The sequence below is a fragment of the Cadophora gregata genome, assembly GCF_030347475.1.
Source record: "Cadophora gregata isolate MNR1 chromosome Unknown scaffold_16, whole genome shotgun sequence".
NCBI classification, from domain to species: domain Eukaryota; kingdom Fungi; phylum Ascomycota; class Leotiomycetes; order Helotiales; family Ploettnerulaceae; genus Cadophora; species Cadophora gregata.
Window position 1 is genome coordinate 1,102,717 of NW_026695939.1, and position 11,734 is coordinate 1,114,450.

Consider the following 11,734-nt stretch of genomic DNA (forward strand, 5'->3'; position numbering starts at 1 on the left):
GTAATTTACATTTGCAACAGGCATCATTGCTATCATTCCAAGGGCTACATGTAAGATTGCCTTGCTCAAGGCTGACTGGATCTAAAACAATAACATGGTGACTCAGGGCTGGCCTGCCCTGTGACCAAGTGTTCATGCGAATACAATCGCATTATTCCAAGTGTGGGTGCGAGCAGGAGGTTTACGTCAACATCGCAGGGACTTCGACTGGAGAAAACTCAGCCAGGCCGCAATGGCAGCCCTGGGGTCGTTTGAACAGCCATCCATTGGAGCAGGGGTAATTTAAGCGCTGCACACAGCACTCGTCCGCCAATACCAAGATGTAGTCTGCAATGTGACGAGATGTGTATGGAAGGTCAATAGGAGCTCTGTCCGGACCACTGCTATTGCAGATGTTCTGGGGGTTGTCATCTCGTTCTAATCGAGTTGCCTCGATCCTGTATCACCCTTCTTGGTCTTCTGGACAGTATGACATAACACCTGCACTACCTGGAAGGTTGCCGCAAAAATCCCTCCGAGCTTGGAGCTGATCTGCAGGAATGTATGGCGTGTCCAGTTCTTCGGAGAACGAAGCCGAGATCTGTCGTTTGACGTTATCTGAGTCCAAACACTCGCGCTAGCCGGTAGCCACGGGAAGATGGGTCGTCAGGCGAGCAGTTTAAGGGTCCCCCGGAAGTGTTCGTCAGTGTTCTAATCTTTTCACTTTTAGCAAGAGGGCAGTGTTGCTAATTCATTTTGCTCCTGTTGGTGAGTTCGTGCAAATGTACATTTTACAGTGCAAAGCAGATGCTAACAGGTGGCATTCATCACTTAGCCATGCCAGACCAGACCAGCTACCAACTACCTCCTACTTACCCTCTGCCTAGGTGTCTAGTTGCGGATCTCGCTTAGATGGGAGCGGGGGCACTTAGGTAGGTAAGGTAAGGTCAACAATCCCACATGAGGTCGTGTGGTGACCTGGAGGACTTCCTCTGGGTGGGTCCCGGTATGATGTTCATCATGCTCCAGCATCGCCCACCTGCAATCTTATCTTGATCCGGTACCTGTACCTGAGCATGGCGTGGCGGCCAACTTCCCTAGGCCTGCGCCGGGGTAGGGACGGAATGATTTTGAGAGTTTATGCTTAAAAGTCGATGTCTTATTTAATTCAATCCGAACGCCGTAATCATCCAAGCCCTGAAACGGCCCTGCTCGACCTCAGAGTCACCCCAAGAAGTGTGGGCAAGGGAGTTCCGAAATAGGCAGGCCAGATTTCAAAATAGCCGCTCTGGTCGAAAGCCAACAAACGACTTCCAGGCATCCCACACCCATGTCAGGTCTGCCTCCCTGTCCTGAAGCTCGAAACCCGAGGCTGTGCTGCATGCTGCAGTTCAGACTACTGCAGTGAGATACCGCCAGCCTCTAGCTTGCCATTCGTCACGTAGAAGCAGGTTTTACGAGCCCACCAATGGAGATCCTCCAAGCCCCGATCTGAGGCGGAGCTACTACTACACGATCGCGGCTGTTGATAAGGCCAGCAGTGCGGATGTCCCAGTGACCCAGTTGACGCTGGCTGGCGCTGGCAACGGACCCTAACGCTAAAAGCTGGTGCCGGGGTCGACTCTGATTGACGGGACACAGGCTCAAGGGGCGCTGAATTGGCGCGGAGACGCTGAAGGCTGAAGTCTCCGTCAGGCAGGCCACACCCAACTTCTCATGTGTCGTCAATATCGAAGTCTCTGCAGCAAGTCCAATCTCCACATGTCCAATAAACAACGAACAGCTACCGAATATGCCTGGCTCTGCGGCCCTAGAAGTGATGGGCGCTGCGGAGGAGCAAGCAAGTTTCATGCTCTGAGTTGTTTTTGGCGCTTGCGAAGGACGTTCGCGGTGGCACTCTTCCAACCCCAAGAATGGATCGAGATTGGATCACGTACAGAGCGAGCGGTATCACAGCCCCGGAAAGCCGATGGGCGTGCATGCGCTGTCATTGAGATATTGTACATACAGCAACGCTTCTCTGAATATGCGCCTGTCTCTTGCCGAATGTAGTTAAAATCAGAGATTAGCATGCTCGAATGCCATCGAGATCACAATAAGTTCTTCGGGTAAGCGAAGCACTAGGGGGCTTTTAGAAAGTCATATTATTGATCGCTATTCGGAGCCTCGGAACGCTGTCGAAAATGCAGCAGGTTGGTTACGTACCGTACCTAGACAGTTTCCTTTGTGCTTTTCGTCGACGTGGAGGCGTAACGGGCTTAAGCAAGGAGAGCTTGCCGGAAAGTTGCGGGACAACGAACGGATATATCAGCAATTAGACATCGATGTTTTCTTCATCCACTTCGCTCTCCACTCATCCTAGGTATTCTCATGTCCTGTAAATTTACAGCATGGTTTCGTTTCTCTACTCGGTGATGGGTGACCTGCATGCTGCCCCGGCCTGTCTCAGCACTTTAACGGTGGACGGTGGGCCCTGGTGGAAGGTAAATTTGCCTTACGATGTTACCCTTTGGTAGTCCCTGCCCCTACAGTAATCCCTCCACCTCATCCCTCCAAAAGTCGCTTGTCGTTTAACAGTCCAGTTGAGGGCGCCGGATCTTGCCCCTGACCCTGAAGCCCCTCTTACGTCTTACCGAGACTTGGGGGAGCTAAATCTCGTCCTCTCCAACGGGTCGGGGCTAGTGCAGACTACCTTACGAAGTTACCTACCCTCGCTACCTAAAGGTAAAGGTTTCGTACGTACACGCGAGACCACCTGCACCTACTTTCTTCACGACGGCGAGGTGCTAGCCTGCTAGGGTGGTATGCGTTGAGATGGATCACCGAGGATGAGATGGCAGGCATCAATGCTGGGCTCCAGACAGCTTTAGGCATGTTGTTAAATTTACAAACGCAGGCACAGGCAGTGTGCTCAGAGCCACTGGCGGTGTTGCAGGGGCGTGCTCAGCACGCGGTAGGGATCCCTGCCACTGTCTCCCCCCTCTGCTTACCTGCCTGGACAATACTACAATCGGTCTTCTGGTTCTTAAGGGCATCTCGCTTTCGCAATTTCGTCCTGCCCCTCGTCCACTTGTATTTGTACCCGAGCATCTTATGTCAGCGTGCACCTCCCGCAACCCACAGGAGGTCGAAGCTGATCAGGGCTGCCCACACCGACCATTATTGTTGAATGTTGATGTCGACGGCTGATCATTGATGTCGATTGGCACTGGCAGGGCACTGGCAGGGAAGTGCCAGACACCCTGGTCCAGCCTAGGTTCTCACAACGGTCGCTCGGTACCTCCCTAAACTCCTGCTTCCTCTGGCAACAACTTGAAAGTACCTTACGTACTAACTCCTCAGGCGTATTTTACGTCTGCAGCAGCCTAGAGCCACTGGGCAGTCATTTACAACTGCTGGGATACCCAGTACCCAGTACCCACTGCCCACCATGATGGCTCCACTGCAGGTGCATCCAGAGAGCCAGATTAGACCCCCCGCTCCCCAGGCCCATGCCCATGACCCTAACCTTCCGTTTCCCCCATCTCATCGCTCCCTGAAGAGTCAAGCCCCCTCATCCTGCTAAGACCGTCGTCCACCCTTCTCGGCCAAGGGCAATCAATGGGATTTGCATGACTAGACCCGATATCATCTCATGAGCAAGTGTTTGCTCGAGGGGCAACAGTAGTTTAAGTCTGCGTTGGGACCCTCTTCGAATTTTCATCGCCCACTTCACTTCCACTTCCTACGACCAAGCACAAGTCCTTCCTCGAACTATTATTGTCTTGTTAGTTCTGTCACAACTGGTCTGCTCCTCGATATTTCTCGTCACGCTGGCACCTTCAAGTGTCATCCTCCTCTCACCTCTAACCAACATCCTATGAGGTTACCGACCAGACTACTTCTCCCCAACCAAGATCACTTTACTCGAGAAGCACTTCTTCGATAACTGTACTGGCTCACTCAACTTGTCCTCCGCATTTCGAATTCTGACTTGCTTCTCCTCCTGTTCCAATCAGCATATGCTTCGTCCTTCGCCCATTCTTCCTAAGATGGACTTGACCCCACAATCCGCTCGTTCGCCATCCTCACCATACCGGTACACCTCTAGCCATCAGCAACTTTATGAATATCCTTCTCCAGCCCAGAGTGACTCCAGATACCGATCAACCGACTCTCTCCAGGGCCTTGGCTTGTATTCTTGTCCAATTCCAGGATCCAACGTCGAGTCAGGTGGATCCATGCAATCACCCCCCGCAACCAACAACTGGCCAACAGGCGATTTACATCACCGAGACACACCTAGATCGACACAATCTACCCCCAACATTCTCTCTGCTGAGTATGATCCGTTTGCACCTTTTCATCCAGCAGTATCAGCAGCTCCCTACAGTAATGACATATACTCCTCTCAACCTGCTGAAGTCTCCATTCTCCCTGCTTCGCCAGCACCATCTGGTAATACATCCCAAAGGTCTTCCTTCTCTTCTGCACCAGCGTCAGAGATCTTCACCCAGGCCGGATCAACTCATTCGTACACTCCTCGGATCAAGATGGAGGACCATCCTGACTTCGTGTCGGGCCATGAAGGCATTATTATGAGCTCACCCCAACTCAGTCACAATATTATCGTCACCTCGGCTAGTTCATATCCAGGAAGTCTCGAGACAACTTTCTACCATGAACCAAGTGTTATGGGATGGCCGAAAGTAGAGTATACCACGACCCAGGACCTCCCTTCACTCTCCTCGCTTCCTCTTCCTCCCTACGACAGACGATCAGAGAGCTTGGAAGGGATCTCATCGGGACTTCAAGGTCAACGCCGTCGTCCGAGTACCATAGCACGGACAAGACAACCACGTAAACTCACCACCAAGGAGGACGCGAACTTCCAATGCAGTGTCAGTGGATGTGGCAAGCTTTTTGGCAGGAGCTACAACTTCAAAGCCCACATGGAAACGCATGATGCCGGTCGAGAGTACCCTTTCCCATGTCCCATAGAAAACTGCAGCAAGAAGTTTGTAAGGAAAACAGATTTGCAGAGGCACCACCAGAGCGTCCACATGAAGCAACGAAACCACCGATGCGACTACTGTAACAGATTCTTTGCCAGAAAAGACACCTTAAGAAGGTACAAACGGTACGCATTGGAGCTGAAAGTACTATGCTAATTCTGTTTATAGGCACATGGAGGATGGATGTGCGAAGCGATTTGATATTGAGACTGTGGACTTCAGACCACAGAATTACGACAATGGTGACCACAGCTCTATGAGAATTGCATCTCGCGCTTCGGAGAACCAGTCGAGACAGCCGTCGTACAGCTCTTCAAGCCATTACACCCCACCACCTGCAAGTCACGGCACGATTGACAGCTCTCTGGTGTCATCCTCAGGAGCGTACTTGGAACGACAAGAATTTATCGCTGGAGAGGGGGGGCAGGAACCATGGAATGGTTGATGCAATGTACGCAGATTTGAATTTAACAACGAGTCAACTCAGCAGCGACGAATTTAACGCGATAGTTGAGAAGCACTTGCTTTACGCGACACAGAGCCAGGAGTGGACTCACCACTCGTGTCTCAAGGGGATGCTGATGGTTGATACGAAGGGTGATGGCGATGCGTTGCGACTAGGAGTTCTCAGATGATCAGTCCTGAGGAGAAAGTGTCACGGGCAGGAACGAGGCGTACAGAAACGAGTTTGATGAAAACAAACAGGGGCTCAAGCATTCTTGGGCATACAATGTGACTGTAATTATGTTTGGGGTTCTTGAATTTGGGCATGTTTAGATGCGGATTGTACTAGAATACCCATTTATGCTGTGCTGTGCTGGGGCCTGGCTGTACCGAATTGGACCGGACCGGACTGGGCTGGACTGGATTTGTGTAGATAGATTATCTGTCTGGCCGTAGCTGTTCCGTCTTGGGAAGGCAGACATCAGATTACAGGAACATGTACCCAGCCAAGCCAGCAAGCAATAAGCGAAAGGAAGGACCCAATTTCCAACGATGCAGGACAAACCACAACGCTGTGCTGTGTGGAGTTCGAAGAGGAGAAGAGGACATGAGGGACAAAAAACACTGAGGACAGGGATGGACGAATTGGACGGGGTTGGAAGTCAGTCGCCAGAAACATGCAATGCTTGTCTATCCCTCCGTCCATCTGAAAGTCAACCTTGATTTGACTTGACTTGAATTAAATTTACGTGACAATCTTCTTTACTTGGCGACATCTAGAGAAGTGAATAAAACCTCAGAAGGTCCATGCTCCGCGAGCGGGCCAACCAGATTATTGCGCGGCATGGCTGTGGTTCCCTAATGCCTGCAGCAATCTTCCGCGCTGTGAGAGCAGAGAGGTCTGAGGTGAGGTGAGGTGAGGTGAGGTGATGTGGCTATGGGTGAGGGCAGGGGCAAGGGCGAGAGCATGGATATGGATTGGGTGTGATGTGGATGTGGATGTGGATGTGGATTCGGATGTGGATACCTAGGTAGATAGGCAGCTTATGAATATGGATATGGATATAGAGGTGGATGCGCATTGGATTAGATATGGTGATGCGCGTGTGAGGAGTTCCGAGTAGGTCGGTGCGCGTGCGCGTGCGCGACGAGGCCGGGCTGCCGTATCCAGAGTCCAGACGAGCGAGACGGCGGAAGCAGAGGGAAGGAGGAGAGAGGAAAAGGAACGAAACGGAGCAGATGACTGTGGGGTCGCAAAAAGCGAAACAAATCCATTTGCATCTAGGTAGGTGAGCGATTGGGTGGGTGCTGGGTGCTGGGTGCTGATTGCTGGGTAGTAGGTGACGCTGCGTAGAACGTGAAAGGGTGGTGTGGTGTAGTGGTGATGCAGCACAGTCCATTGCAATGACTGGAGGAGACACGCCTGGCGGCTATTTGTGCGCTAATGCTGCGGTGAGAAACTGGGAGAACAGTGACAGATGGGATGGCATGGCATGGACGAGACACGTTGGAGACACTTTTACCGCAGAGTCGAGGAAGTCCAGAATAGGTCAGGGAGGGGGGTAAGTAGGTAGGTAGGTAGGTAGGTAGGTAGGCAGGTAGGAAGGGAAAGGCCGACAGTTCCTCCGCATCCCGTTGGCAGACGGGCTAAGGTAAGGTATATTTACGCACGCAGGGCAACAGGACATTTCACATCACCAGAAATTGCATCAAGCAAACAGGCAGGCAAGAGCGCAACAGCGGAGGCCAACCAAGAACTCGTGTTGTATCGTAAGACACTTCCGTGCTAGTGGCTCTGCTATTTTACCTACATGGCTGGCATAGCATACTTACTGTGTTCCAATTTACTTTACGAGTCCAATCCATTATGCACGACTGTACGTACAACATGCTGGGATCGTGGGTGGTGGCGCATGCCCAGGAAAAATTTCCAAAGCTCAATCCTCGTCCTCCTCCCACAACACCCCATCCCCATCTCCCATCCGCCGACTTGGCCGTGGAATCTTCTCCTCGTGGGTGCTTGGATGATCTGAGCTGGCTGTGCTGGCCTGGGCTGGCCTGGGCTGAAGGATTGTGTTGCATCCAGGGGCTTCGACATCTACTGGGGTTGGGCCGTTGGGATGGGAAGGGAGGCTTGCAGAAGGCTGGAGGGCTGCAGTGGGTGGTGCGTGGATGGCCAGTCCTGTCGGATGGACGAGGCTTGACTTGAGTTGGCTTGGCTTGTTGACATTGACAAGGAGTCGGTACAGTAGGTGGCACTCTTGAGTCTTGAACAATGGGAGTGTAGTGCTGCACGGTACTGCACAGTACTGTACAGTACAGTGCAGGACTGGGGACTGGCCTGATGGCAAGCTGATTTGTGAGTGGCGCAATTACGCGGTGAGGATCCGGATCCCTTCACCCCGTGCGTCGTCATTTCACAACAGGTTAGCCTCGTGGGCGTGAAGGCAAGGCAAGGCAATGCAAGGCAATGCAAGGCAAGGCAAGGCCAGGAAAGCGATGCGAAACAGTTCACGTAAAGGATGAGACGAGCTATTTAACCGCGCGGCTTTCGAGAAACGAAGCCATTGTTATTGCTGTTGCTGCATCTGCATGGTGGCTGGCATTATTCTGGCGGTAAATTTACGAGTACAGTAGTTTACTATGGATTTACTGGGATGTCCATTGTCCAGGTGCGGGCGGCCATAATCAGAGCCAGTGCCAGGGCCAGCTTCCCCCGCTGCTCACGTTTTGTTGGCCGCCATCAGAACAACCTTGGGTTGAGCACTGGATTGGTGCTAGTATTGGTGACAAGGTTGCGGCAAGATTTAAAGAAGGCTGCATGCGGGCCATGCCCTGCTCCGGCTGGCTTTTGCCGGTGCGTGCCCCTATTTGACTCGGTATCGTTCAGGACCAGGCCAGGATGTCGTCTCGAAGCTCTTTTGTGTCGTCTGCTTCGATATATCTTGTCGTGGATTGGATGTTGGCTGAGTTTTGGAAAGCAGGTCCTGTGCTCCAGCCTCTGACAATGCCGCCCCCGAAAGTCCCTCTCAAACATAAATTACCTACCCTACAGTAAATTTACTTCTCGCTTGGAAAGAGGAGGTTTACATTGGGCAGTCCGCAGATCTTGGGCCAAAGTCTAAACCCATAAGGCTGGAATGACGGGAGCTTAGAAAACACCGACTGTCGGATACAGTAATTTACAGTACTACCTTAAGGTACCTAGTAAACTTAACTTGCTATCTAGCCTATCTGCGCGCCACGGCAAGTTAAGCTGCCAAGTCCAGTCTCAACCCTCTGTGAAACCTCTGATCTTTCACAGCTGCCAGACTTGGGTGGCGGCGTTCAATCTCCCAAGACAGTACCGACGCAGTGGTATGGACCGAGCAGGTGTGTCTAACCGCCGCTCATCATGAGGCGGACAGCAGGAGTGATTTCCAAAGTTTGATGGCATAAACTTCTGCCATGCTGACTTGAATGGAACGATATTACATGCATCGAGCTCATCTTCGAGGGCTATGAACACCCCTCTACTCCATGACATTTTGATGGCATGATCTGGTGGATTAAGCCGCAAAAAGAAAAGAGGGCGGAAACCACAGGACAGTTGAGCGGGAACAACTCCTATATCCGTATCATGCCCGCTCGTTCTACCAGTTGTTCCACGCTTCCGCGGGAGGTGGAGCTTTCGGTGCCTATCGTGATCGGCCCCCTCCCTCTGCAACTGTCGCCAAGTAACGTTTTGATTGATTGATTGATCGATCGGTCTATCCGGGGCTTCTTTCATCTAGCCATTTTCTTGGATCAACCAGACCGGTCATACCCTATGAGGGCAAGCGACTAACCTACCTATAACATCGTTGTATAGATGTCAATCGTCCGTTTTCAGTCCTCCCATATGGAGAACCGTTACCGAGTTGAATATATCGTCGCATTCGGTTGCTTTTCGTCCCATCATAACATGGTGTAAGCCTATACAGGAATAGCGTAACTAAGGAGTTTTCTTAAGATAAGATCTTGGCCTACGGGGAATATTCTGTTTTGAGCTCGGGGTTTGAAATTTGACTTTGCTGGCGTGTGTTCTCGTTCGGAAATCGCTTTAAATTTCCTCCCAACAAGCAAACGACAGTAGTCTGCGATTGCCTTGCTATTTTATGAAGCTGACCAAATATGCGCGTTAGCGACACAGAGAACCTGGCTTCATATCCGAGCAAACAAATCAGATCCGGGAAACCACGATTCGTAATGATGAACATCTCATTCTCACCAAAACGATTGGTGTGCCTGGATGGCTGTCAGTCCCCCTTCCCTGCAGGTTTCTCTCCACGATCCCAAGTTTGGGAACCCTGTGCCTCCGTCTGTGCAGAAGGTTCCAAAACTTCCAATGGGGTCTGGTGGACTGTGCATCTGACTTCTGCTCGTAAATGCCTCCTACCCTCACCACTGTGTTGCTGCAACGGCAGTAGTACGACAGGTGTTGGAAACGGCAGATGCCTCGTGTCAGCATCTTGCCTCCCACTCACCTCTTATTCCTCTCCCTGTATGTACGTACTTCTTCGTGTCTCAATTACCTGCCGAGTTTAGGAGGACAGAATGCCTCGTCAAGACCAGCTTTTCTCCTGTTTTCTGGTAGGGATTCAGCTCCTACCAATCAATTTTTGCAGGCAGCACAGATGGACCGTGCTATTTGATGTCACAATCAGGTGGACGGGTGAGGCTGAGCTGTTCACAGGCACTGTAGGAAAGAGGCATCGTATCTTTCCGTTCCTGGAAAGGAGCATGTCTGAAACTTGTTTGGAAAACAATGCCGTGGTCAACATCTCATGTGCACACGTACACAAGCAATTCTTCCAGAAGCCCGCAGCCCCGTTTTTCCGAAATAGCTCCCTTCTCCCACGACAAAAACAGACTCTTTTCAAGTGGAAAACATCACAGTTCCATTCCGGTTTCCCCGGCTAGACGGCCATGGCGTTGCTTAGGACGTCACTATCAGAGTTGCCATTGGATCATACACACGACATACTTTTCGCCCTATCAGAACTTTTTGCCATTTGTTGGTCGTGGAGCGGGCTCTCTCCACGATCGAGACGAACCAACCCCCAACACCAAAAGCCCTACTCGAGCCGTTCCGCGGGGCACAGCGTGTCTGATTGTTGGTGGCAGTTGGAATCAGAGAAACGTGCATAGCGCTTCGACCGCACTTCTGGGTGGACGATTTATACTGTCAGCATGCACGCCTGCAGTGCTTTGGCGCATCAGCCTACGCGTCGAAGACGGCGCATGAGCGACGAATGTCTCTATTCCTTCCCTACCTAGGGATGCAAACCATGGCGGGAATGTTCTGTTCGCCGACCTCAGGAAGCTGATTTACCTTATCGAGCCGTTCGTTCTTGACTAGCCTTGAGTTTCCTGTTGCATGGAACTGGCATAAACATAGCCTACAAGTGTGGTCGTTACGTACTGCATTGTCGGACTTTCTCGGACTCCCAGATACTTTTCCAGGACACAAGTGCCATGGAGAGGAGACGTTTTTAGCTTGCCGTTATGGTATATTGTCTGATCCTTCTTGTTGCTCAGCCTCTACCGGGTAATACTTCGTGAAAGTTGGGTGTATATTCCTTCCATTACCACTCTTGACTCCACTGTCGCATCCATATGCCTAGGCTGCTTCTCCTCCACTTTTGACACCGTTAAGGCTTCTTGGCTAGGGAAACGGGCAGTTTTGGGCTTTGGTCACTAATGTGTGCCAACCGAGATTTCCAGGTCATGTCAACATGGTGCACCAGACTTGAGCCTTGGCTTCCTTCACAAATATGACTCTTTCACCTCTTTACTTGCGCATCTCATCATTGGCAATCACAAGAATGGTGTTGACGTAGGGTTTCACTTTGTTCTCCGTACCAACAATGCCAATTGCCAACAGAAGTGACCGCCGCGATGATGCGCTGTCTTGGTACGCAAAGTGCTGCAGGGCAGCCTCATGTGGAAGGTGAGGCTTGCAGGGTCATTAGCCAGATGCCGCAACTTGCATAGGGCAACAGGAGTGTGGCTCGAAGGGCAACATCTCAATTCTCTGTTGCCCTTTTGTCTGTTTGGGAGCTCTTAATCAGAGGGTCTTCCCTTCTTCAGCTTTCACCTTCGGCGAATACACTCATGTTTAGGGAGATCCAGTCTCTTCTAAATGAGCTACGACTTTCCTCTCCAGCACGCAGTATCATCAGACTCGTTACGATACTTCTTTATCCCTTCTTTAAAAAGTGTATAATCCCTACGTCTGTCAACTCTTTTGGTCCTGGTTTTCTGTTTCCCTGTCACAACCCATCTCCTTGGACGTT

The 11,734-nt window shown here is 51.3% G+C and overlaps 1 protein-coding gene across 1 annotated transcript; it reads left to right on the forward strand.

The window, feature by feature from the left end:
• Positions 1 to 3,980: 3,980 nt before the first annotated feature.
• Positions 3,981 to 5,418, forward strand: ONS95_005602 (uncharacterized protein; the record flags this gene model as incomplete). Its single annotated transcript, XM_058499021.1, has 2 exons — positions 3,981 to 5,089; positions 5,142 to 5,418. The coding sequence occupies 2 exons, from the start codon at positions 3,981 to 3,983 to the stop codon at positions 5,416 to 5,418; spliced, it is 1,386 nt and encodes a 461-aa protein (XP_058351288.1).
• Between the last annotated feature and the right edge of the window lie 6,316 nt (positions 5,419 to 11,734).